The following is a 27,985-nucleotide window of genomic DNA, read 5'->3' as shown; positions in this document are numbered from 1 at the left end:
GGCTTCTTATATTACACCAGTGGCATAGGACTCATAGGCACAGGGAGTCACATGCCACTGAGTTAACATAAGGACCAAGCATAGGAGAGATGACTGTTAGGTTCTGTTTTAAGAACCCACCAGGTCTTTGTCAGGAATCATGTAGTCCAGTTCCAACATACTTGAAGCCTGGGAATTTTTATCCCCAAAGGTAAAACCTGATGCAACTTTTAGGGATGATGATAGACCCTTATCATTAGTGGACGAGATTCTAGTTGTGAATAAAGTGAAGAATTGTGAAATATATTCCTGTACATTTTTAAAAGCTTAGCATTAGCAGTGAATTCAAGCAGACTGTCTTTGATTAGACAAATTTATATCCAAATGCTTATTTCCTTTACTTGGTCCAGAGTGCATTGGTTGACTCAGTGCTGAGCCATAAGGGTAGACAACTTTTATGGGTTGTTGTTCTTTTCTACAGTCAAATGATGAAAGCCATCACTGTGGTTTTGCTTGAAATGAACAAATTGTCTTGGGAGATGAGTACAATAATTGACTTTCGTCTTAAAGTGTGTGCTGAAATGATAAGCATGTTTGCAACATGCCTCTGAACAAAATTTTCAACTCCTGCTTTAGTCGTAGGATATCCTTTGGGGTTATGAGTGTAGAAGTAGATGATTCACTGCTTGAGTTGTAGTTTTTTAGTCCTTTTTTGAATTATAAATTGAAAAATACTGTTGAAATTAGATAGAACCTTTTTGTATGTTCTCTTAAATGCATTAGAAATCCTTCCTGTTCATTTAATGCCAGAAACAATGGTTTATGTAACTTTTCTGTTTGGCTTAACTGAAGGAAAATGATTTTCATTTTATAAACCTGCTTTAGTGTCAAAACCTTTTTCTGACCCTCTGTTATATAAATAGTAGTGTCAATATTGAGCAGTTAGTGTTAACATATGCTAAGAAATTTAGATGATTGCCCTGCTGTCACAAGGAAACTACCATAATAGAGATCCTTATTTAGTCATAAAATTGAAATGCTAGCATATTTTCTACTACAGACAATGCTTTTTCTCATTGTTTTATTTACCTTTCTTTGAAGGTTTCGGAATGAGTGGATCATGAGGAACATACTTTAGGGACTTGCCATAGTATGGCTGCTTCTCGATCTACTCGTGTCACAAGATCAACAGTAGGGTTAAATGGTTTGGATGAAAATTTTTGTGGCCGAACTTTAAGAAATCGTAGCATCGCTCATCCAGAGGAAGTTTCTTCTCTTCCACAAGTAAGATCAAGATCACCAAAGAAGAAACCAGAATCTCTGCAGACTCAAAAGGGAAATAACAGTGCACGAAGTAACGATGTGAAACAGCAAAGTTCTAGGGAATCATGGGTAAGCCCTCGAAAGAGGGGACTATCAGCTTCAGAAAAGGATAGTGTTGAGAAACAAATTGTGGACAATTGTGAGAAGAAACAAGGGGAACCTCATTCACCAGTTTTAAAGCGAGTTAAGCGCTGCCTGCGTTCAGAGGGACAAAACAGTTCAGAAGAAGTGTTGTCCTCTAAAACAGGGAAGGAACGATTGGAACGCAAGAGTTCAGTATCAGACAATGCTGCAGTCACTCCAGGAGCTAAACGAGCTTGTCGATGTCTTATATTGGACGATAGTGATAAAAGGGAAGTTAAAAAAGTGAATGCTTGTGCAGAAAAAATTAACAGTTTCTCAGTATCCGAAGAACTTGCAGGTTGTCAGACTGTCAATGGAGTTGATGGGAGAGGTCCAAATGCTGCAAAGTGTGACAACTGTCAGCCTGATGGGACTACTGCACAAAACAATGTTGTTTCCTGTTCATCTAAGGAAAAAGATGTTGCAGAAAATGGAAATGCATTGGCCCACTCATCATTTTTTCTCAACAGAAATAAAGAGGACAGTTTTGTTGACCACAGTGTGCCTTGCACAAATTCACAAGAACAGTTAACATTAGAGGACCACAAACAATTAAACAACTGTTTGCCTGAGGAAACTACTAATCAGGCACATGAGTCAGGTACGGGTACGGGGTCCTCTTCTGAAATCCAGTCACCTTTATTAAGGGATTCTGAGGAGGAAGTAGACGTGGTGGGTGATAGCAGTGCCTCAAAAGAACAGTCTGAAAAAACCAACAGCAACCTGGGCAATTGTCATGACAGTACATCAGTCTCAGGTGAACCTGAACCATCAGTTTCTGTTTTGGACTGTGTTTCCACTCAAATTGCATCTGTGTCAGAACCTCAAGAACACAGATACACACTGAGAACATCACCATGGAGGGTGGGCACAGCAAAAGGTAGCCCTACTAAACATAACTCTCCATGTAGAGAAAATGGACAGCTTGAGGAGAACAATCACAGTGCCGCTGAAACGAATGTAGAATCAAGTATTACCAATATCAGTGGGTCTTCTGTAAACACAGATACTGTTCTGAATGAGAAAGAGAGAAGTTGCGATTCCGGGGAATATATAGATGAAGGACTAAGTAAACCACCCCCAGAGGCTAGACTTGTTACTGGATCCCTACCATCTGCCAAAGAGAGTGCCAACCTTCATGCTGTAGAAGAGGAAGAGGAAGAGCCTGATGTGTATTTCTTTGAATCAGATCATGTGGCATTGAAACACAACAAAGAGTATGTGTAACTATGGTAACCATGGATTCTGCTTTTTGTTTGTTATTCAAGCCCCTAGTTTTTCAAATACTATTACATCTGCCTTAGTGTAATTTTATTTAAATAATAGTTTTCTTTAGAATACACTTGAATTCTGCAAGAACTATGATTTAAGTATATTATTTTAGTGTGAGAATATAGCAGGAAGTTGACTTTAAGGCTGCAATCTTATATCTATCTAGAAGCAAGCCACATTGAACTCAATGGGTCTTATTGCTGAGTAGACATGTATAGAATTGCACTGTAAAACTTCATTGTTTTTGAAAGCTAATTCAGAATTAGAATTTTACATTTCAGGTTTTATTGCAACATTTGAGTGAAAATTTTTATTAGTATGCAGTGATAGTCTGTAGAATAGTGATATTAGTGTACATAGCAGAGTGTATAAATTGTCAGTGAGTTATGGCAGTTACATAGCATTGCAAAAGAGATTAATTCAAATTAATTAACCTGGTTTACGTTTACTGTGTAGCAGTTTCTAAACTTACTCTAAAACTGTCATGTGTAAAATCTAGTAATGTTGCATGGAATTCAGCATTGTGAATTTCAGTTTGCACAGATGAAACAATCCCTTCTCTCCTCTCCCTGTGCGCTGTTGGCGTTCTTTGACTTCCACAAGTCAATTTTGGGATGCATGCAGTGGGGTGTAGAGGGGGGGAGCCCCACTGCACAAGCGGAAGTCCCCATTTGTGCAAGCAGAAGTTCTGCTGATCAGACTTCTTATATGAATCCCTCTCATAATAAAATCATATGGTTCATCAATTAGGTTTAATACATTATTAGCTGTATAAATATATTGCTTGTCATTTTGACAGGTGGAGGTTGGGAAGGTTTGTGAACTGCATATAACCTTCAAGGTATATAGATAGTGCTTTTCCATGTGAATCCTCAACAGCTAAACATCCAATAGTGAACTATTCTTAACCGCCCCCCTGCCCACATTTGGCCTTTGCTGGGTACAGGAGGCTGATGAAGTAGCAAAGTGTGGTAGGCTTTGTGGTCTAGATCAGTAGTGGTTTAGACAGTTGGTGTGGGCTGGGAGAGAGAAGTTCAGCTTCTGGATCTTAAATGATAGTCCCTGTATAATGGAGTAGTCAAATATGTAAATAACCCAAGACCTTGTTTATGCAACAAGAAATATTAAGTTACTTTGAATTAATATGTACTTTTGAGATTTGGAGTATGTTAAGAATGTCTTCCTATTCTTGGAGTTAAACATTTTGTCACTGTTTATTTAGTTGCATTCTGGGTACCGAATAGCTAAAGTATTAAAGGCCAGTTAAAAGGCTAATTTTCTGATGAACAGAGAAACATGATAATTTTCTAGCAATAAATATGGTTTTGTACATTCAGTTGTAACTTTGGACATTGTGACGCAGAAGTAGCAGATGATTGTCTTTCATCTCTGGGATCAGTGACTGTACTATTACTTTTGGAGTCACATCACTTAAAATGGATGTTTTTACTGCTGGAATTAGATAATGTGCTTTGAATAAAAGCAATTGGGTTAGAATAGTGTTTTTTCCCTGTTAACATTTTGTGGAAATAACTGCAATAACAACAATTGACTGCAGTTTATTTTCCTCATAAGAATTTGAAACATATTCACAGCTTGACCTTGTTTTTAAGTTACGTTTTCTGTAAATGGATGTTTCCCCACTGTGATCTTTTCTCAGTGAATGCATAATTTTGAAACGGAAATGAACTGCTGGAAGTCAGATGTGGACTGAAAGGCCATATCAAACCTTGTTTGTGTGCTAGAGATGTTTTAGTGGTTAACAGTTGTTGACAAAGTGAAGTTGGATTTATGTTTATTTTTTAAAAGAACAGTGTTGCACCTTACAAAAAACTTTAGTTTTTGTTTGGCACATGTACAGTCAACACATAAAAGTTGAATATTTGTTCCAAGCCAAAGGCATTGCCTTTGGTGAAGCTGGTACTTGTATATCTGATGATTGTGCTGTCACCAAGGGATTTGTGTGTTTACCTTTTTTGTTGATGTTTTTTTTTAATATCCCACTTTCCTCCCAGACTGGGATTGAAGGTGGTTTACACAAATTAAAGCAACACAGAAAAAATATATACCGGTAGAAAGCTAAAAACATATAAAAGATAATAGTTATCCCCCCGGTCTCCCAGAACATGCAGAGAAATGAAGAGGGCACGGCAAAGAGAGACAAGCTGACAAAGCTTTAGGCTGCTGGGGAAGTAACCAGTGGAGGAGCCTAGGGAGCAATGGGAAGGTGGGGACCTTTAGTCCTTGCAACTGCCTCATTGGGGCAAGGCCTCTTGGGCAGAGTAGCTGTGATCACTAGGCCTGTGCTGTTTTGGTTTATTTGAATAAGGAGCTAACTTTACTGACACCAGGTGGTTTATGGCTGACCTAACCCTTACTCCAGCTACTTTGAATTGTGTCCGAAAACAGACGAGTGCCTGGAAGTAGTCAGTGGAGTTATTATAACAAGGGAATCATATGTTCCCTATAACTGGCCCCTGTTAACCACCTGGCTGCAGCTCTTTGGGCCAGTTTGAGTTTATGAGCACTTTTCAAAGGCAGCCCCACGTAGATTGTGCTACAGTAATGCAAACACGATGTAAATAAGGTGTGTGTCTTACTGTGGCCAGATCAGACATCTGCAGGAGTGGGTGCACCTGATGCACTAGCTTTAACCGTGCAAATGCACTTCTGGCCACCTGGGCATCCAGGCTCAGGACTGAATCCAGAAGCACACCCACACTGTGAACCTGAGTTTTCAAGGGCAGTGTTACTCCATCCAGTACAGGCTGAATCCATATTCACTGTTCTGGCTTCCGACTGATCATGCGTACCTCTGTCTTGTCTGGATTAAGTTCCATTACTGATGGCACACCAGTTTATAACTGAGACAGTTAAGAACAGTGTCTCCAAATCCCATCCCATTAAGGTGGTCCAGGAGGGTCCAGCAGAACCAACTGGGACATACACTGGGAATTGGACAAGGGAAGTATGTCAAAAGCCGCCTCTGTCCTATAACTAGGCCTAAAACCAGATTGAATTTGATCTAGGTATTCCATCTCATCCAGAAACCCCTGAAGCCTGAGATGCCAGTATACACTCTAGTACCTTGCCCAGAAATGGGATATTGTTGAATTGTTTGAATGGTTGGATAAATGGTAGCTGCTGCTTTTTATAATGTTTCATAGGTACATATAGATTATTATCTCATAGTCATCTCAGCAGGCACCTTTTATTTTAGCCTTTAAACATTTGCTGAAAACTTTTCTATGTCACTAGGCTTAGGAAGACCATTAAGAATATATCTTTTGTAATAGCTGATTATCTGTGATTTTAAATTTTTATATGGTTTTTATTGTATAGATATAATTGTTGTAAACTGCTTTGATATTTTTTAATGAAATCACTATAGAAGTATTTTTTATACATAAATAATTTTTGGAATATTTTGGTTACAACAGCTCTGGCTGCTCTGTAGAAGGCAAAAAGAATAAAATGTGTGTACTTTTTATGGCCAAATCCTTTTTTTCTGATTTTATTTCCTCTAGATGGAAAAAAGATCCTTCTTTTTTTTTTTTTTTTTGTAAAAATAACTTTGTGTGTGTGTGTGTGTGTGTGTGTGAAGAATAGCAAATTGAAGAAGACTTGTTAATTCATTTCATTCTTGGATTAATTTCAAAGATTCCCCCTCCCAATAACCCCAACTCTAGAACCAATTGTGTGTGCCAGAATTCACTTTGAAACACATGAAGTAATAAAAAGGATAATGGTTTTAAACATGTTCAGAGTACTTTGTTTCTCGTCAGTAAATGAACAAAATGCAATAACAGAACTAAATAATTTGGGAGGGCAGGATTCTCAGTTTGGGCCTAATGAAGCCAATCTTCTTATAGGCAAAAAGCTTTGGAATAAGTTATCTATCATGTGACTAATAATTACTGATTCTTATTCCACTTGTCTACTAAAAGTTCCCAAAGGCAAGTCCAACTTAGTTTGCCGACTAAACTGTTAAAAGACTAGAATAGCAAATATCTCATAAAATATGTTTCCTTGATCAGCGGCCTGGTTTGGATGGTTATATATCTGCTCTCTATATTCTGAATCATCCTCTAAATTTCTTTTAGTTCAGAGAGACCACTACACCTGGAATTGAGCTCTGCTCTTCACCAGCTCATATAACTTTTAAACACCTTTTCCAGTTGTTCCTGTTTACAAGTGCTGGTGCTGGAGTGGAGCATTATTCCAGGGTTTGGGTCTAAATACCCACCTTCCTCCTGAGCAAAACTGACAGAATCACACCTGGACTTGAGCTCTGCTCCCAACCCAGCCTAGCCCAATTTGCAATGTCTCTTCAATAGACATGCATTTAACAGGGTTATGTTTCCGATAACCAGTAATGATTGTCTGGAAAATACTGGAACTGAAATATATTTACTAAATTTTGAAAACCGACTGCAGACAGAATGTTCTTGGTTTTCTAACTATGGTATGGCTTCTACATACCTTTACCACTTGTGTGCAACTTCCCCTCACTTCTCTTTTCAGAATTACGTCTATACTGGTGTTAATTCTAACATCCCACTTCTAATCATGTGTATGCTTTTATCTCTTGTTTTGAGCTCTCCATGGTTGCTATTATCATGGATGCAACCTGAAACTGCACTATAGTCATATCTGAAAAGGGAATGAGGGAAGGGATTTTGGTGTGAAAGAAGATGGTGTGAGAAGTGAATGAGCCTACTGGGAGCTTTCAGTCTCACAAACATGGTAAAGGGATCAGGAACACTATGTCTGTCCTGGTACCAGTGGTTTATCATCCTCTTAAAATGCTCCACAAATTATATTTTCTGTTTTACCTTGCTGTCGTTGCTTATTGTTCTCCAGTCTGGGTTTTAAAGTGTGTTAAATAAATAATTAGTGTATACACAATTAATAATGTGATTCCACAGCAGGAAACAAAATAATTGTTTGAAATAGCAGAATCAACTAAAAAATAATGAAACATTTCCCTTGAGATACAGGACGTGCCTTGTATAAACTTATGCAGGAAGTTCATGACTCTTATGTTCTAAGTAAGCCACCTCTGTGCTTTATCAGAACAAAAACTAAATCTGTCACATTAGCCTGTTAGTATATTACAAAAGATGCTATGTTTGTTCCATTTTAAATTTATAATACGCTTGGTCTCATCGTAAGAATAAAAATAGACATTCATATGTTGCATTTTCAAAACAGGTTATACTCTAACTTCTGATTTATGAAGTATGAATATTTTAACAGTATAGAGTCTTATCTGAGCGCCGCACCCCATAATCGCCTTTGACTGGACTTAACTGTCCAGAGGTACTTTACTTTTTACCTTTACTCTGTTAGTTAATGTTGAATAAGGAGAATCTTATTTTTCTTGACTAGAGAAGCAGAGGTTTATAAAAATGGGCATTCAGTTCTGCCATTGATAGATTAACTTCATACTGTCAGTATGAAGAAATTTTTTGAAACATTTACTTGTTGGAGATAGTGTTTAGCTTTCTTTTTATGGGTTTTTCATCTATCATCTGTTATCATGATGATACAGAAAAAAGACTTATTTAAATGTCCTGTTGTGATATTTCCCTACATAAATTATGAATCAGAAAGTGAAGCATAGAATTCAGTTGTGCTGCTGATAATATAGGAGTAGTTTTATGAGTCCATTCAATTTCATAGCAGTCCTTACATATGTATGGTTCTTTTTTGGTGTTGGCAGGATTTTGATTCTCATAAGAAAAAAGGCAGTTGTAATGAGTTATGTATTTTGTATTTTAAACTTCGTTTCAGTTGCATTAGTATTTAATTGTTATGTGAGCCACCTGTGGCAGATGTGTGGTGGAATGGCATAAGATATATGTATTCAAAATAATGTTTTGAGATTAAGTTTGTTAGCTTTTGTGTTGGCAAAAAAGTTAATTGTCTTACAGTTGTAAGATTGGAAACCTTGCCTAGGGTGAAAAAAGAATTTTATTTAGAATACTAATGAGGTTACTAGTATTCAATACTTACCATATGATTGTGTGAATGTATATTTGGGGTGGATCCAGAGATATACCCGTGGGTGAGGTGGAAAGTGACTTTTCCACCCCATCCTCTCCCAGACAGTCTTCTGAAAAGGCTTCTCAATTCCTCTGCTGAATGGGGATGGATGTGGTATGGGAGACAAAGGGGAAAGATTGTGGAAAATCTCTACTCACAGAGATGCTTTCACACTTTTCTTCAATCTTCCTCTTCTGCCACACCACATTGGGGATCACTTAGGGGTTCTCCATATGTGGTAGCCACTTCAGGGGGACCTCTAATTTTTTGTTAACCTCAATGGTTCATCAACCAGCAGGCAGGCTGGTTGATCTTTGCAATACATGCCCAATGCCTACGCTGAACCAGTTGCATCTGTAATCATTAAAGTTGTGGCCTAATTTGAATCCAGCATGTGTTTCCTGTTCCCTTTCTTTTGTCTGTGCACTCCACCTCTGCCTCACTGTGCCTGGGCCCACAAAACAGTAGACAGCAGTGTAAGAACATTTTAAAGGAAGCACTGTGGCAATAAATAGTTCAGGAGTCCCCTAGCTCAGTATGAGTGCCTACTGGGTATGTAGCCTTGTGCTTCTGTGTAGATTCAGCGTCTTCTTTGGCTCTAGGAAGTAAACACATTTTCTATCTGTCCTTGGGGCAATCTGAAATTATTAGTATAATGAAAATGACTAATTATAAACAGATTTTAATTATTTGGACTGACGGATTGCTTTGTAAAAATAAAGTGGCATGATAGACCGCTTAACCCACAGCAGCTTAAATATAAATCGCATAAAATAGTTTATTGAACTAAGTCAGCTGAGAAACTAATTCTTCTACTGCAAACTATGTCGGAATTTTGACTGTAAAAAAAGGACTATATGATCTTTCAAGTATTTAGAAGGCAAAGACTTAAAAATGCAAAACATATGTGAAATCTTTACTAGTTCATTTCATGGGTTGTTAGACCTGAGAACTGTGGTATTGCTCATAACAAGCAATCATAGAAGTCGGTATTACTTCTAAGATTGCTTTCAGAATCCCTGTGTGCAAAACCCCTGTGCAAATATTAGTGAGTAACTAATCAATGTGCATGTAGAGAGGCTGTGCATGAATTCCCATATAGACCTTGTCAGACAGTAGTTTCCATAAGGATTGGACCTCATATGGAAATCCAGAACTGGCTATTTTTTGTGTTCTTTTCTTAGTCCCCTCTTCTCATTCTTCTGTGTCCAATGTGATAATGAGGCATATCCTACATTCAGACAACTTCAGGGTCTCCCATTAGTGATTCACTTTTTCCTTTCCTGTTGACTGCTCTCGCTATGGAAGGAAGTGAATGCCTATACTAGGAATTCATCCAGTTATTTAAATTAACTACCCTTGGCAAAGACTTGCCCAGTAGCTTGTCTGGGAAAGCCATTCAAATGTCAGCATATTTCTTCTCACATGAGATGGAAATCAAATTGTTGCATAAAACATTTCTAGCTGGACGCACTTCATGTTTATCTAGCTACAATGAACACACTAAGATTCCTGAGTATTCAGCCTAAGATGTAAATATATTGATTTTTTTTTCAATAGTAATGGGAAAATATTCCAATTTTGCACCATTAGGTATGTATTCCTTGTTGGGTTTGTTTTATCATATGCTTAGACAGTTATGTATAGGAACAATTATGCACATTTAAGTTTCTTTTCCTGTTGCTTCAGTGTCATAATTATTCAGGCCCGCCCACACAGGAGTTGTATATGTTTGTATAAACTATAAAAAGCAGCTACCCTCTGTGAATATGTATTTGCAAGGCTTGTTGTCTAACATATTGTTAGAAAAACATTTATCCTCTTGGGATTTGTGCCTATTAAGCCAGTTAAGTACTGCTTTTATTAATGTGCTTAATAGTATCGCTAAGCAAAAACAATGCTTTCCTTCTGCTAAAAATAAATAAATCCTGTGAACATGTATGAACTCCTAAGATGTCAATGCAAAAGAATTATTCTTTCTGTGAGACAGCAGTGTAAGCAAGAACTCATTATTTATGCTTTAGGAAAATAATAATAATAATAATAATAATAATAATAATAATAATTTATTTATACCCTGCCCATCTGGCTGGGTTTCCCCAGCCACTCTGGGCGGCTTCCAACAAAATATTAAAAATACAATAAAACATCAAACATTTAAAACTTTCCTAAATAGGGCTGCCTTCAGATGTCTTCTAAAAGTCAGATAGTTGTTTATTTCCTTGACATCTGATGGGAGGGCATTCCACAGGGCGGGCGCCACTACCAAGAAGGCCCTCTGCCTGGTTCCCTGTAACCTCACTTCTCGCAGTGAGGGAACCGCCAGAAGGTCCTCGGAGTTGGACCTCAGTGTCCGGGCTGACACATGTCAGAACTCTGCATTTGTGTGGGTGTGAACACATACACTCACAATAATACTGAAGATATAAACCATTAATGATGCAGATAGGAAGGAACTTGAGGCATGTCTTTGGTAAGACAAAGCAAAAGAAATAAGGTATAATAGCTTTCAGTATAAATAAGATATCAACATGAATTGCATCACTGAAAAGTGAACTATACCATCCATGCAAATGTGTATAACAGAGCCTTGGCTCTGTCCTGAGGCTGCTTTATCATTAAAAGAAACACAAACAGTGGACTGAGACCTGCAGTAGACCTTGGACCGCTTTCAGATGGGGCTCAGTCCACAGCCTGCCCAGTGCCTGCTCACTTAGTCTGCCTCACCCCCTAGCTATGCCAAAACCTTTTGCCAGGCAAGGTTTTGTGGTATATTTGTGGTAGTTGGGAAAATTAACTTTGATTAACCTCATTGACTACAATAGATAGATAGATAGATAGATTGATAGATACTTAGATACTTCCTTTATCCAGGTATCAGGGTGGTACTAGTCTAGTATGTTGGAACCATATTTATAGTGGTAGGTAGAAATATACTGTGCAGCAAGAAGAAAAAGTCATTGTTTTGTGGCTTACTCAGCATCCAGTTTTTTTATACTTGTTATGTGTTTTTGCTGACATTTCTATAAAGCAGTCAATCCTACCACTATTTCAGATTAAAAGAACTTCTGATACACATTCTATTGGTGCACTTAAAAAATTACTTTTAATATATGCAGTCCTGTTTAAAATAATATGCTTTGTTTGAGTCTTTCAGATAAGTGTGCTGGGTGCTGAGGTTTTGGGGTTTCCCCCCTCCTTTTGCTTTGGTTATTGTGCATAGAAATCTGTAGTGAGTTGTTTCCCTTTGTCTCTGTAGTTATCAGAGACTGTTACAGACGATTGCGGTACTCGAGGCTCAGCGCACTCAAGCAGTTCAAGATCTTGAGAGTTTAGGCAGACACCAGAGAGAAGCGCTGAAAGATCCCATTGGATTTGTGGAAAGTCTCCAAAAGAAGGTATTGCAGTGGGAATTTTTAAGCACCCCTGAGAGATGTTTGATAACGAATAATTCATCTCCTGCAGACAAGTGCGTGTAAATGGTAGAATTAGGGGGAAACATGGTCTTTCTATAAGACACAGGCAATTAGAGCTTATTGAGTCTGTTACCTTCTCAACTACATTGTTTGTTCAAAACTGTGTTTGTGAAGATTTTGTAATGAGGTTGTAATGTTGGTTGAGGGCCTGTCAGATCTAATAGGTAAGGGCAAGAGTTTCCATTCTTTTTCCCTTGTCTTTTCCCAAATTCGCCACTTGGGGCTGGTTCTTCTGATTCAAGGCCTCCCATGCACTCAGGTAGTCGAGGTATGAAATGGTTCTCCATACTGTGCCCAACTCCCAATTTGTTTGGCAGTTTCAATTAAGCTGTCTATAAAAGCCACCACTCTCCATAACTGAGGGGCAGAGGCAGCCATTTCTCCTGACTTTATACCTCCTTTAACCATCAGTGACATGTTCAGTGGCCTCCATATCCTTTCATGCTTTAGACAGTGCCAATGCTTGTTGTTGTTGGGTTTTTTAATGGCCCCTTAACATCCCAGCTACAATTCACCCAGGGATGACACTGAAACATTGTGGTAGAAAATGGAGTTTATGCCCTCTCCCACATCCATGTCCCTCTCCAGATAGCTTCCAGTGTAAACTGAGCCCTTCACTCCTGATCTTACGAAGCCCTCTTACAGCCTGGGCACACTAAGGTCAAAAAGCGTAGGAGGCCAGAGGCATGTTTGCTGGCCCTCATTCCTCTACTCTTGACCTTGTGTTTAGCACACTGATCTGCAGTGAACTTGCAGAAATGTTCAGCTGAATGTGCTTAGAAGCCTTCCCCCAACCAGGAACTCGATATTATCAGGGTTCCCGATTGTAAGGTTCCTGAATGGAAGCCCCTTACAGACTTCTGTGCTAAAGGCTAAAAAGACGATTGTGGTGGGAATGGGTACTCTTGACATGGTTCAGGATTTTGGGGTAATGGTTGGTACAGACCCCTAGTCTCTTCCTCCTCCCCTTGCCTTCACATATTTAGACTGAACATTTGAAGAAGGCTTCTCTTCTTCAGAAGAGAAAAACACAACATCTCCATGTGACCAGGTGTTCATGCATAGGATTTGGCTCACACTGAAAGCTGTCTGCAGGTGGGGAATAGGTTGCATGCTCACACTAATGTCCCACCACACTGTTTTAGGGTCATTTGCCACCCCTAGTTGAATGTATGCTGCAGCTTTGTAACTCCTCCTGCTTGTCATTGACAGTTAATTTACTTCTGATTTTGCAGAGAAAGTTTAGATGTCCTAGCAAAGAGAACTAGCAATTGAGCTGTATGATGCAGTCATGAGAAAGCAGAAGTATCTGTTTCAGGCCAGTCTGTAGATGTTTTTGTGGAACATACTGCCATTGATTACAATTGAATTATTAAGGGAAGAGCATATAGTGAGTGAGTTGTAGAGGGAAATATCCATACACATTCTGAAGTTGTTTTTGACCAACTGTGGTATGTTCTTTAATTTATATTTCCTGGTCTCCTCCCTGTCTCTCTTAATATGCTGTATTTGCGCACAGACTAAAATTTGATGGGAAATCATGCTTTCTATTTAGCTAACAAAAGACAGTAAAAGGAGATGACTGTCACTGTTTTAAACATGAACTCCAACAAGCCATCATTTCCCATTCCCCTACGTATTTTATACGCTTTCCTGTGTATTACTGTTGGACGAGTTCCTTTTAAAATGTGGAAATACAGTAAAACATGGCTTACTTTAAAACAGGCTCATATTAGTTTCATATTGCATCATTTGAAAGTGTGCTTTGTGTGTATTTGTGAACTCTTTTCTTCTTAATTTTGACTTTTTCAGGTTGACGTAGGGCTTCCATATCCACAGAGAGTTGTTCAGCTGCCAGATATATCCTGGGACCAATATACTACAAGCCTTGGGAATTTTGAAAGAGAATTCAAAAACCGAAAGCGTAACAGTAGACGAGCAAAACTTATTTTTGATAAAGGTAAGTAAATAACTATGTCATGGTGGTGGGGCACTCTAATGCTCTTTAATAATTATTTTCTATTATTTTCAGTAGGTTTACCTGTAAGACCAAAAAGCCCTTTGGATCTCAGAAAGGATGGAGAGGCCACTTCATACTCTGTATTGCCTTTCAGTGATTGTCCAGAAGCTTCAGCAAACAACCGTCCGCAGGTAAATACTACCAAAAATAAGACAGAAGCTATTTTCAGGATTTTATAAAACAGCATTTTCGATAGTTATAATGAATTCAAAGGCACCAGTTTCAAATACCTGCCCATTGAGAATATTTATTTTAATGTGAAAAATTAGATGATTTGCTTAGTCATTCATTGAGTAAACTCTGGTTTTGTTTGAATAAAATCCAGTTAAATGAACTTTTCTAAAGTCTTGTCCCATGTTATGTACTGTATTTAAGCAGATGATAAGAGGGCGACTTTGTGATGAGACCAAACCTGAAACTTTTAATCAGCTGTGGAGTACAGAAGAACAGGTAATGGAAAACGAGGCTAGCAGAATCATACAATTCTATAATGTTCATTTGGTTTATGCATTGTATTCCCCACCCCTTCCCACCCCCATTAATGAATAAGTGGAGCTCTCTTCTGTGAAACATTAATTCGTATTTATGACCTACTTTGTGATTGCTTCAGAAAAAGCTTGAATTACTACTCCTGAAGTATCCACCAGAAGAAATAGAATCTCGACGATGGCAGAAAATAGCTGATGAACTGGGAAACAGAACTGCGAAGCAGGTAATAGGGAGCAACACTTGTTTGAGGTCTGTGCAGTCCAACAGGTGGGTTCTGTGCCTGTGTAAAACAAGCCAGAGAACTAGGGGTGGGTATCCAGTCCCTGGTGCAGAAGCTTCAAGAAGTTCAACAGGTGCCTTCCTGCTCAGTTCTCTTTTCATTGCCCCAGCAGACTCTCATCTGTTGCTTTTGCTAAGAGTTGGTGTCATTGGTTATACAGTTTCTTCTGGAGTGGTGAGAAGAATAGCAGTGGGTGGCAATCAATTTTACCTTGAACCATATTTTCCACAAAATCTATTCAAATTATCAATGTGTCTCTTCCCAGTAATGAGCTACTATCGAAGCTAAACCTTACCAGAGTTCTTTCATATGAATAGCACAGAGGCTTCAGAATTATATTCCTATATAATGTCCACTGAGAACCTAGTTTTTGAACACCAGTATTATTAGTTTGTTGTTCTTTCCATTTAATTAATGAATTAGTAGGTATTAGCAAGAAAAATCTGGTCCTAACCCTTCACCGCCTTGGGGGATATCTTCAGGAGAAGAAAAGGGTAGGGAGTGAACCCTACACAAATTCCTAAGATGGACAGCGCTTTGTACACCTCTTTCCAACAACAACCGCAGCCAAGCTGGTGCCAAACACATTGCCCTGCATTCCTTTGGATCACATATGCCAAGGGGGTGGATCCTATTGTCTGAGCAGGACCTCTATGCACACTGCTCTGGCTTGCGCCCCAGGGAGGTCACTTAGGTGCTGCTAATGCAGCAGTTTGACTTCATCCCTGGAGGCGTACTCCATTGTCTCATGAGACTGACAGATGCCAACAAGTTAGGTATGCTATCAGTGGCAAGCATCCCCCCCCCAATAACCCTTTAATGGTACCAGCTCTCTAGTAAACTTTGTCTGCAAAGTACAGTGGTACCTCGGGTTACATACGCTTCAGGTTACACACTCCGCTAACCCAGAAATAACCCAGAAATAGTGCTTCAGGTTAGGAACTTTGCAGAAATCATGCTCTGGCGGCGCGGCAGCAGCAGGAGGCCCCATTAGCTAAAGTGGTGCTTCAGGTTAAGAACAGTTTCAGGTTAAGAACGGACCTCCGGAACGAATTAAGTACTTAACCTGAGGTACCACTGTACATGAAAAATGGCAAATTTCAGATTTTCAGGTTGTTGCATTGCACCTAGAGTAAAATTATAAATGTGTGAAAAGGATTTTTATCCTAGACTGAAGAAAATCCATCTATCTCCTTTGATTAAAGTTAGAGTTGACTCCATACCACTAAATCACAATAAATATGATCTCCCAGAGTTTATGTTGTAGTTTGAAGGCACATCTAGGATATTTTTTATTTGAAACGTGCATTTTCCTCACTTACTCATTTATTAAATTTCTATACCTTTCTCAAAAAGAAGCCCCAAAGCCCACATTTTGCTGAAGAGCAAAGTACAATTTAATAGTACTTACCATATTTTCTCTTTTGTAACCAGATTCACAAGTAAGGCAACCAATAATGCCCTATGATATGAATGCAATGTAGCATTATATTAGGAACTTCTAGTCCTTCCCCCTTAAGACATTTTATATGTCCTAGATCTTTTCCTGGGCACAATACATTCATTAAATAGGTTTCCTCATAATCTGAAAATATTGGTATCCTATTAAATAGGAATTTAGAGAGAATATTTCATATTTTGAATGATCCTGAATTGAATATACATTGTTCTGATCTTGTTGAAGGAAGGACAGAATGAAAAATAATCTGTAACCTCTTACTTTGCTAATTTAGCAAATTAAAATGCTTTATTCCATAACTTTTTGGTATCTCAACTGTGGCTCTGTATGTTCACTGTTGAATTGCTTTCAAGCACCAGCAATATTGGGCAGATATTTTAGAAAATGGAGGTGACACTGTCTTTATACAAGTTACAGACAAAATTAAGTAGGAGATTAGGGAGGAGGAGTAGAAGCAATCTGGGAAAGTGAGTGACAAGTGGGCAAACAGAGCTCTGGAAGGGCTTTGCAAATGAAGCTGTTCTAGATGACAGATTTGAAGAGGAGTGCGAAGTGTTCTTATGAATAGGGAAGAGGGCATGGCTTTAAGTGTATAGGGCAGCATGGCAGCTAGGAACTTATGAGTGGCACATTTGTAAAGTAGATAATGTTCACTGTGTCTCTGTTAAATGTTTAAGGTAACATTACCAGCTGCCATCCATCTCTCATGTTTTTACCTTTTTAAATACAAAACATATCTTACTAATTGGTTTTAATGTTTAGAATTAGTGCCCATATGTATTTTTAAAAATCTGTTTTCACTCTTTCAGGTTGCCAGCAGAGTGCAAAAGTATTTTATAAAACTGACTAAGGCTGGTATTCCAGTTCCAGGCAGAACTCCAAACTTGTATTTTTACTCCAAAAAGGTAATTGCTAGAATATTTCACATCTGTTTCTGGCGTTTAGATAAAAATACATTTGTGGAAAACATGAATGGTGCTTTATCAGCACATTTTACTTGTTTGTTTGTTTGTTTGCTTGCTTGCTTGCTTTGGAAGAAATTTTCAGAAAGAGTAGCCTCTCCATAGTGGTCAAAGACTGCCAAATTTCAGACTGGTCTAGGGGCTTTTGTGCTGGACACCATTTTATTATGATTAAAAAACAAAACCCCAAACATCAGTAACTCTTTTTTTTGGGGGGGGGGGATTATATGCAATTTGGAGACAAGATCACCCCTTTTTAAGGATGAATCATGCCAAATTTCAGAAGGATACCTTCAGAGGTATCGCATAATGTCAGCCATTACAATTGTAGCAGATGGCTTAAAAAAGGAATCACTTCATCTTACCTAGTGTTTTGTGGACAATTAGACTGAAATTTACAGACATAGAGGTGTTCTGGGGCAAGAAAACCACCAAATTGCAGACAAATAGAACCAGGGGATTTTCGGAGTTAATCTGGGGGGATTAATTTTCCAGATTGACTTATTCCCTAGTGGTATAGAAGCAGAGGACTGGGAAATTTTCAGCAGTGTGTCACCAGTATGCTGTGTATTCACATTAAACCATAGTTTGTTTAAAAGATAATGGTTTAAAGCACACTGTTGTATGTCTTGTTCATGTGTGTAATAAAACTGTACCATTCCAACACAAATTTATCCATGGCATTTTTTTCCTTTCCCCACCTTGCTGTTTTTAGCTTATTTGTATTTGGTTTTTCCTTTCAATCCCTTCCCAAAATCTGATGATCACCAACCTGGCTGCTACCATTAAATAGCCAATGAATGGTTTAAAGTGAACATTCAGTGGAATATCAGAGCAGCAGATCCACAGTTTCAGACCATGCCCAGCCAGGCCTTTTCCCCACCCCCTCAACCTCTGGTGCTCCACCTCTAGGCTAGTATGACTGAGAGGCCCTTCCTTCTGTGGATTTGTGGAGCTTTGGGTCCTACACAGTGGCATTTTCCCTTCTTCGTTACTTAAATTCTGTTTTTAAACTGGTTATTAAACGTTTTGGTTTAAAGCACCCTGTTTGCATTGGTTCTGAAGAGCCTTGTTGATCGCTTACACAAATCGTTTTACTTGTGGGATTTTGTAAATAGCGGGAGTGTTCTATTTCACTTAATTACTTAATCAGATTTTCAGCCAGTTTTTGGCAAAACAATTTCTTGTTTTCAGAATTCATCAGTGTTGTAATAATGTCTTTATAATGAAAATTATAAGTCATGTGGTGGTTCTTTTTCACTGCATTTCAAACAGCATTTGTTTGTTGTACTCGTCAGCAGTTTGATGTGTATCTAAATGGCCTGTGAATGTCCACAGATGTGGGCCGAGACACGGCGAGGATGCCTTTTCCTGATGAGTATTCAATTCATGTTGAATCTGGTTTGGGGGAAGCACATCAAAATGCAATATTTAACAAGAAACTACATGATAGATATGGATTGTGGCTAACTCTGTTTGTATACAGCTTCCCAAACCAATGGTGAGAACACATTGGATACTGTTAAAATGTTACGATGGTGGTTTCTTAATACCATTTCATAGATGGTGTGTTCTTCTGTTGTAGTCCTCCAGTAGAAGGCAACATCCTCTGAATAAACATCTCTTCAAGCCCTCAACTTTCATGACATCCCATGAACCTCCCGTGTATATGGACGAAGATGATGACAGATCAAGTTTTCATAGTCATTTAGGCAATGCAGCAGAGGAGGAATCATCGGTATATTTTTTATTCTAAGTAGATGATTATGCATGAAGGTGCTGAGAGTTAAGACAGCTCAAGGAATGCCTGTGTTGAGTAAAGGAAACTCTTCAATATAATAGCAACAGGTTTTCGGTGCCAAAAGTGTTGGGTAAAGGTGTATCTGTTTATTTTTCCTTTCCTTTCCAAACCCCCATGCGAGAGCTGAAAATACTTCTGCTTTAATCTTCAGCATCTTGGTACATTTCTTATGTGATTATTATTATTTAACAGACAAGGACAGATCTTCTTTGTACATGCAGGTCCTGCTATCTGCCCACCCGCTATGTGAAAATTCAGTTATCCAAACATAAAGAATTATGCCCAAACCTTGCTATACACACTACAGATTCAGATATCCAGACAGATGGAGTTTGCCTACTTCCTTACTTGTTTTTTGGGAAGAAACCATGCAGGGAGGAAGTGGGGAGATAAATCAGGGAGCAGGAGGGAGTGGACAAACCAGTTTTCCTTTTGTCTCTCTCTTGCTGGTTGGCTGCAGCCATTTCAGGAAGAAACTATGGAGGGAGTGGGAGAGAGATCAGATAAATCACAGATTAGAAACGTTCCCATAGAAATCATTAGAAATTGTACTCATTTTGTGAACGCTTGCCAAATGAATGATTTCCAGAGAATTCATTGTGGTTGGTAAGCAGGATAACTCAGTGTTAGAGCTTTGAATTCACATCCCTCAGATACAGCTCTATAATTATAAGATGACATTGATTTTACTGTGAGGATTGCCTACAGTGATTCTGTGGCATGTAAGTGTAAGCAGTAGTCAGATAAAGAAATTTATCTTCCACACTTCTCAGCTTGGAAATGGTTAGGTGCAGTCTTTCCAGCTTGACCAGGCACATTGTTTTCATTCATGGCATTAGTTTATTTTCTGTCTGGATGTTCTGCTTCTATAAGAAAAAAGAGAACTAGGCCATTGCTGTAGTCCTAGGGCCACTTTAGTCCATCCCTTCTGCTTTACCCCACCTTTGTGAGCAGCCAGAGGAGGCCTTCCACTTCCCTCACAGGTGGAACCTTCCACAGCATCTCCAAGGCTGTGATCCTCTGTGCACTTTCTTGGGAGTAAGCCCCATTGAACTCTGCCATAGGGGAGAACAAAGTGTGTTGTTTTTCAGGGCTCTCTCAGCAAGACAGGTGGCTTTTTTCAGAACATTACTTTCCTGCTTCATCCTCTTTTCTTCTACTGCTGTTCTTACTTCCCATGCATTTGTACATCCTGGACTACTTTTTATTTTGTAATAGGTAGCTTTGGTCAGAGATTGTCCTGCCTACCCTGGGAAGGGAACATAGAACAGGAGGCTGAAGAAAGCCACACAAATCCAAGTTTAATGTGATTTTGTTTTATGAGACATCTTGAGGGCTTTTAAAGGCAAAAGGCAGAGTAAAAATAAATCTCATAAACGTTCTCCTATTCTGCACCTCAGATTGTAAAACTGTATTGAAGGATTTTGTTTGCTAGGTTTATCTTTAGTGAAAACAAATCTGTTCTCTATCACATTTCAAAGATTACATTAGAAGTCATGCAATACCCTATTAGAATTTTTCATTCTGTCTTGGTTGCATCTCTGCCTTCAGGGGACATTCTGTTTCTTCCTGTCTCAATAGTTCTTCAAAGCTTTCCAGCCACATTTCTCTCCTCTTCCTAGCTATCAAAGTGTTTTTAGAGCTGATGAATGAATCTGATAACTTAAAAATCAAGCTCATGTTAATTTTTAAGAGGGAGAGGGGGAAATGTCTTTTCAGTAATGAAGCCATTCTAACATTTCTATTCTTAAATTTTGTCTTAGAGAGCAAAAACTCACAAAAATTCTATTTTCCTTTAGCATTTGTGGATCTGCTTAAATGGTTTGGATTCTTAATATTATTCATTCTCTCCCCCCTCCCTCCCTCCTCTTTAACAGGATGAAGAAAGTATCCCTGTAGCATATCGAGAATTACCAGAATACAAAGAGTTGCTTGAGCTAAAAAAGCTGAAGAAGCAGAAACTGCAGCACATGCGTGCCGAAAGTGGTTTTGTGCAACACATAGGCTTTAAGGTTAGTAAAGCTGGAGGGTTAAGTGGGAGTCAACTTGGGTGGCAGGGTCATTGGATTAGAACAAGCGTAGTGTTTTAGAGTAGTCCATGCAAGATGAGTAAAACTAAAGAGAGATTGAGAGAAATTATAGCTGTTTTTGGGACCTAGCCTTCATGTTAGAAACTGGTTCTATTGCACCTAAGACTGTTGTAAGCTGCCCCGGGAACTGCTGGTGTAGGGTAGGTAATAAATTTCATTATTATTACAATTATTTAATCTTAAGTAAGCTTGCACTGGCAGTGACATTTCCAAAAACGTTTTCCCCCTTGAACATTGTCAGAGGCGAAACAATGAAGTTCGTAGGTGATCCTGAGCTTTTTGTAGAGCTAGTTACCAATAACTATAGTAGTTGCATTGCAACCTAGCTCATAATTCTGAAAGGGGAGATGTTAGAGAAAACTGTTTATGATGCAAACTAGCTCTTAGGCAGCAGTTTAGCATCGACTGCGGGTACCCAGGGTGGGTGCACGCCAGGTTGCGGTGTGTATGTGTGTGCCAGCCTCACCCCACACTGCCAGAGCGACCCCCACTGGAGCAAAGCAGGGCTGCACTGAGTCACCTGTCCGCCCATGCAGGGGGGAGCCCTGCCAGCCGATGTGGCCTTGGTGGGCAGAGAGGGGCACTGGGTTGGGCTGTGCTGGGGGTGCCTGCATGGTCACGCCTGGTTCATGCAGAAATTGTGCTCATGGACTCCCTGGCACACACACACACCCCTACGCTACAGCCCTGGCTCTTAGGCACAGCAACTTATTTCCTCTCTCTCTCAGTCAGTTATATTCTCCTGTGTGTTCTTTCAGTATTGAGGGCGAGAAAATATTCCTTAAATCACAACTTTTGATGCCCTCTGTAATCTGTAGAGACTTACATTTTTGGAAATTGCTTTTGGAAATGGTTTTCCTGAGTGTTCTCTCCTGAATCTGTTTTCAGTGCGATAACTGTGGAATCGATCCCATTCAAGGCATTCGGTGGCACTGCCGAGACTGCCCTCCAGAAATGTCTTTGGATTTCTGTGATTCTTGTTCTGACTGGTAAGCAACATGCATCTATGACAATTACTAACAATAAGCTTAAGACGGAAATCCGATGCATGCTTTTCTCAGTGGGTCTTGATCTCTGAGTAGAGGACTAAAATCACATGTAATTTCTCCCCCTCCCCCAATTTAAATCATGATATGAAATGCATACCAGAAAGTTATATAAATTTGCTGAGGATAAAATATTGTATGCATCGGGTATAATTATGATATTTTGTAGGGCATTTTTGACAAATGTTTAGTGTGAGAATTTTTGACAAATGGAATACACCCATGGATTTCTTTGTGCGGAATTTCATACTTATCAAATAATGCTTCTTCCTTTTCTTTCAGTCTGCATGAAACAGACATTCACAAGGAAAGTCACCGATTGGAGCCTATGTACAGAGCAGAAATGTTCTTAGATAGAGACTACTGTATGTCCCAAGGCCCCACTTATAATTACCTTGACCCCAACTACTTTCCTGCAAATAGATGACATGGAAAGCAAATCTGCAACCTGAAGCTTAGTATCCTCTCTGAAAACCAACCGTGGCACTGTTGACGATTCTGTGTCCACCTTGGGAAGACGTTTGCTTTCCCAGGAATGTCATCCTCAGCATGAGAGCGTCCCGAGTGCCCTCATCAAAATCCTGCTCTCTGACCTGTCATGATACTAGATAACTGAACAGAGGTTGAACATTCCTAGTGTGCGGAAAGCTTTTGGGGGAGATTTTCTTTTCACTGTGTTAGTTTGGGGGGGGGGCGGGGGGGTGTAAGTTGGTTTAATCTGAAGAGAGGAGTTGCAAAAGTGTGGCCGGAAACGAAAGCACACATTAAGGTTAGTCATTTCCAAAGAACTTGACTACTAGGAGATGCAGAGATGATGAAGTGCGTACATTAAAAAACAGTTAAGTAGTTTGCAGTTTTGTTGTGAAAATAGTTTGCAGCACAGAAAACTGACTTCTTTAGGCAGAGTTTTAACCTAAGACAGTGTTTGCGTCTAGAACGTATTCTTAAAACAATCACTGTCTCTGTGATGGTCGGTAATAGGCCTTTATAAAATTGGAGCTGCTTAATCAAGTTGATGTTTCTTTACTTTCATTTCATTTTCTTTTTTTCTTTTTACCACAACAAAATTTTATTTACCAACAGTGAAGCACTACAGGAGGCAACAGTGGCACTGCTTCCTTAACCAGCTCATGGTGTGTGAATATTATAAAATTGTCACGCAAATATATTTTTAAATGTAATGTTATATAAAATGACCATGTGATGTGTACAAAAATATGGTGAAAAGTGCCAGTGGTAGTAACTGTGTAAAAGTCTCTAATACCCAACATTAACTCTTATAAAGTAAAATACACAGCCTTCTGCCTCTGTATTTGGAGTTGTTAATGCAACTCATCAAAGAAAACTGCCTAATATAAATCATATATGGGAATAATTTTCCTCTTTTGTAGTATGCACAAGATCCATGAAAGATTGTATTTTTATTACTATTTAAACAAGTGATTAAATTTAGCCTGAGCAGTGAGCAAGGGTTCACATGCATTCTTTTATACTGCTGGATTTTGTTGTGCATCATTTAAAGCATTTTGTATGTTTCTTCTTATCTGTGTATACAGTATGTTCTTAAATAATGTTCAATTGTCAGGAGAACTGTGAGAAATAAACTATGTGGATACAGTCTGTTTATATATAGAATGCTTACTGTGACTTTTTTTTGAGGTTTGACTATTGAACCGACATTCAGAATTGAAAATATAATTTAGCTCTTAAACTCAAGGGGCATATGATCCCCTTAAGGGGCTCAGTGTAGCCTTTGCCCAGCTATTTACTCAGCCTCTTCAAAGATTATGCACAAATACCCTGATCCTGGCACACACCCATTCTGAGCCGTGTTTGTTCCCACTTGCAGATAGACCTTTTGCGCATCTGCTACTCTATTCACTTTGATGGAGGATGTAGGTTTGCACATGTGTTAATGCTCATGCACAGCTGTATACTTTTAAAATGAATGGAGCAGCGCATTGGGGTGCATGTCGGAATTACCGTGTCTTTAAGAAACCACTGGATTGGATTGACTACATGGGAGAAGGTATCAAGCAAATAAGTAATATTTCCATGTAGCTTCTCTATGGCTATGATGCAGTCGTTCCCCCCAGTATTATAATTGCAGAGTAAAAAGGAAAAGCATTTTGGTACGCTTTATTAGCCTAAATATAGCAATGATCGAAAAAGCTTTGTAATATTTGTTACATATTTTTAGCTAATATATCATTTTGACATGTATAACTTGTGATTCAGAAATAATGATTATTTTAACTGTAATAGATTTCCACTTGCTTAAAAAAAACTTGAATTTTCAGAATGACTTCGAGTACATGTTTAACTTAAATATGGCAGTAAATAACTAACAAAGAATTGGCTGGTGCATTTGATAGCAGTTTTGATTTGTTTATTCACAGTGTTAATTTTCACAGTGTTTGTTAGGTGTAATCACTCTTTGTTAGAGGAGCTTGAGCATTTTTTTAATATATTGAGTAGATGATGCAGTACCGTTTCTAATGACTGAGCAGTATAACACATCGTCTGTAAGCATATCTCATTCTTTGAGAAATTTAATAAACCAATATATATATAACGGAAAAGAATACACCTGATGTATTTCACTTTTCTCTTTAACAAAAGCAAAGGCAAATTGCTTTGGGAAAGACAAATAACTAATTATGCAAATATAAATTATGTCCTTTTTACATATGCAAATGGTGTAACCCATCAGCCTTGATAATTCTTTTACACTGCAACATTCAAAGTTTGTGATGTGGGGGCAATCCGTTGCCATACCAGCCGTGACATTCAGAAAAGGGATTGGTTCTGTAAGCCACCACACTGAGCAGGTGTTCTGTAAGCAAGGCAGCCAATTTGATGTTGGACCCATCCTAATACACTTCCTGTGGGATTCCATTTGTGCCAAACACAGCTGGGGAAAACTAATAGGCGAAACACAACTAAATCTCTTAGTTGATCTTTTGTTTTAATTAAATAATTGGTTTATTTGTTACATCACCCGTTTTCTAAGAAGCCTGAGTACATGCTCAAATTGCATATTACAGAAAGTCTAAGCCAGCAGCATACCCATCAAAGCCATATAGAATAGGTAGTTAACCTTCGTCTAAGTTTGTTTGGATGATCTTGATAGATTTTAAAATCAGCTTTTGGGGGGGGGGGCTAGGTTTCTGACTATATTTTTCCTGATAATCCAGAAGTAACAAACTTTGTGTACATTGAAAGTTTATGAAAGATAAAATGAAACCAAGATAAGGGTGGCCTATTTTGGAATTTTAAAACCTTGTGGTCATTTCCCCAAACTTTGATAAGTAGCGGAGATCAATGTGCAAATCAATGTTTTACGTGAGTTTCTTCAAATTTGCGATGAAGTTTAGTGCTGTGCTTCCTTATATGTCCTGACAAACTGCTCCCACATGCCTGACTTGTTCCCACAGCAGTTGCCATAATACTGCGTTAATAAAAATTCCGGAAAACATTTGTAAAAGGGCTCAAACAATCAGGAACATCCACAGTTGCAGGGAAAAGAAAAGTGAACTTGATAGTTCAGAGAGTAGCAAGCTGTTTATTGTGCAAATTTAAAGCAAGTTGAAAAATGCAGAAGGATCTGGAGATAATGAAGTAATAATATTTAAAACCCTCTCTGGATGGTTGCTTTTGTTTAATGAAACCAAAAGTGCAAAGTAAAAATTATTACTCCTAGCGTTTGTCCATACATTTTATTTGTTTTACATCTTCAGTACAATAAAAGTAGCTTGAAAAATACAAATCTGCTTCAAAATGCAACTGTTGACAGAGATGAATCATGCAAGAAGAAATAGTAGATGGTCCAGGAGAAGGTAGGAGCCAATTCTGAAGAAATCAAATATGTTTTTATCTTGTTCAGAAAATCTCAGCATTTTTACTTATTTGTGAAATCAATTTTACTTGTGTCCAGAGATACCTTGACTTGAGTGGAAAAGTACTTCTACTTATGCAAGGCACCCCTACCAACATCCTCTAATTTCCCTGAGCCCCTATGTCTCATCCTGTACCAGGAGTCAATTTTAGGGTGTGCAGGGGTTTTTAGTGAGGAGGGGAAGCCAGGGGAGCATCACTGCATCAGTGGCATTCTGCCCAATCTTCTTTGGCTCAACCCATTGTGTTTTGTGCAAAGAGTGTGCTTGCCGATTTTTAAACACAGGCTGAGTAAAACACATCTCTTTCACATGTTCCTCAGGCAATGAAAGACCTAAAATTGAGATTTACAGTTGAAATACTTGTCATACAACAGAAAACAACATGTACTGATGTGATGCCCCCATATTCTTTAAAGGGTGCATGTTAGCTATCTTAACATATGTATTTTGACACTCAAATACTATAAGTGCTTATACATTAAGTGCACCAGTAATATTTGGCACTGGTTTGTTGTTGTTTTAACCAGACCGCAATATCCTTACATTATCACATTTAAGTACATAGGCTGTTTGTACCCATTTTGGTGTTGACACAGCAGCTGATCCCATAATCATATTTGTTAACTGCTTAACATTTTACTTACTACATTGTATAATAAGATACCACTTTTTCAGAAGATTTCTTAACTTCCGCTGCTTTGTGTTAATGACTGCAACTCAACTGCAGGCATGTTCCGCCAGTAAGATAAAATGTCAGAAAACAGATTTTTTCAAGCATTATAAGAAAAAAAAAGCAAGCTTAAATAGTCTCAGAACTGAGCTGTTAATTTACAGAAACAAAACATTTCTGTCAGTTCTGCTGACTGTCAGTTAACTGGAAACTCGGATGCTGTATAGTATACCAGGTAATAGTGAAATGCAAGACATGATTTCTAGGAATTAGAGTTGTTTACCATGCTGCTTTTTAACCTGCAAAGTGCAAACCGTATGATAGACAACATACAGTACTTGAATGTTACTGTACTGTATGGGTTATACAGATTTGAATTTTTTTTACAAAGTTTACAATATGCACTAATCTTTCAAGGCAGCAGCTGTGGCTTTAGACAGGATTTTTGATGACCACCGACTGTGCATATGAGATAGAAAGCGTTGCAATTACACGGAAAGAGATGATGCCGTTCCTTCCTTTTTCAGAAAAGCATCGACAGAAGCACATGCTTCAAGGAAAACCTCTTCTGGTGTCCCTTCTGCATTTATCTGTTAAAAAAAGGAGATTTTATGCATCAGATAGCTGAACCTCAAAAAGGAAACCATTCTGGTATTCTATAATTATTCCCTCCGATGCAAATTCAGGAGGTGAGTGCCTACAGGATTAGTCAAAATGCTGCTGAGAAGCAGCACCATGCTTGAGATAACCTTCAGTTCTGTTGAAGTACAAAAATCCTAAGGGCAAAAACAAAACAGCCTGAAGAGGAATGAGCATGCTCAGTAGCCGCGAGATGCCCTGTGGGCTAGAAAATAAAGCTTGCTTTCCTGGTTTTTAGTTTTAGTTAAGTTTTATGAAATTCATTTCAGGATAGAATGTGTGTGCGTGACCTTTTTGAATAGTCCTGCAATAGGGCATTATTCAGTGCTTTAGTTAAACAGTGCAGTTGAGTATATTATGTACTGAGCTATTTAACAGGCCACAGAGCCATTTTCAAGATTTCCTTAAA

General features: G+C 38.6%; 2 protein-coding genes across 8 annotated transcripts in view; one reads left to right on the top strand and one right to left on the bottom strand.

The window, feature by feature from the left end:
* Positions 1 to 27,323, top strand: part of ZZZ3 (zinc finger ZZ-type containing 3) — a 43,426-nt gene extending 16,103 nt beyond the window's left edge. For 4 of the 7 annotated variants that reach the window (XM_081008970.1, XM_081008968.1, XM_081008969.1 and 1 more), the window contains 11 exons: positions 1,081 to 2,642; positions 12,005 to 12,143; positions 14,034 to 14,181; positions 14,254 to 14,372; positions 14,617 to 14,691; positions 14,852 to 14,953; positions 17,279 to 17,374; positions 19,017 to 19,169; positions 21,110 to 21,244; positions 22,211 to 22,311; positions 22,651 to 27,323. In XM_081008970.1, coding sequence (XP_080865096.1) covers positions 1,132 to 2,642; positions 12,005 to 12,143; positions 14,034 to 14,181; positions 14,254 to 14,372; positions 14,617 to 14,691; positions 14,852 to 14,953; positions 17,279 to 17,374; positions 19,017 to 19,169; positions 21,110 to 21,244; positions 22,211 to 22,311; positions 22,651 to 22,795 — 2,724 coding nt within the window. In that variant the 5' untranslated portion in view covers positions 1,081 to 1,131 and the 3' untranslated portion in view covers positions 22,796 to 27,323. The remainder of the gene's footprint in view (positions 1 to 1,080; positions 2,643 to 12,004; positions 12,144 to 14,033; positions 14,182 to 14,253; positions 14,373 to 14,616; positions 14,692 to 14,851; positions 14,954 to 17,278; positions 17,375 to 19,016; positions 19,170 to 21,109; positions 21,245 to 22,210; positions 22,312 to 22,650) is intronic. The other 3 variants (XM_081008974.1, XM_081008973.1, XM_081008972.1) reach the window with 3 other exon arrangements.
* AK5 (adenylate kinase 5) overlaps positions 26,073 to 27,985 on the bottom strand; it is an 88,303-nt gene continuing 86,390 nt past the window's right edge. Inside the window, exon 14 of the mRNA XM_081009000.1 lies at positions 26,073 to 27,527. Within this exon, the coding sequence (XP_080865126.1) occupies positions 27,426 to 27,527 (102 nt within the window). The 3' untranslated portion in view covers positions 26,073 to 27,425. The remainder of the gene's footprint in view (positions 27,528 to 27,985) is intronic.

This window comes from Podarcis pityusensis (genome assembly GCF_964106645.2).
Source record: "Podarcis pityusensis genome assembly, chromosome: 6".
NCBI classification, from domain to species: Eukaryota; Metazoa; Chordata; class Lepidosauria; order Squamata; family Lacertidae; genus Podarcis; species Podarcis pityusensis.
The sequence above is the reverse complement of the archived record's forward strand: the minus strand, read 5'-3'. Positions and strand labels throughout refer to the sequence as shown.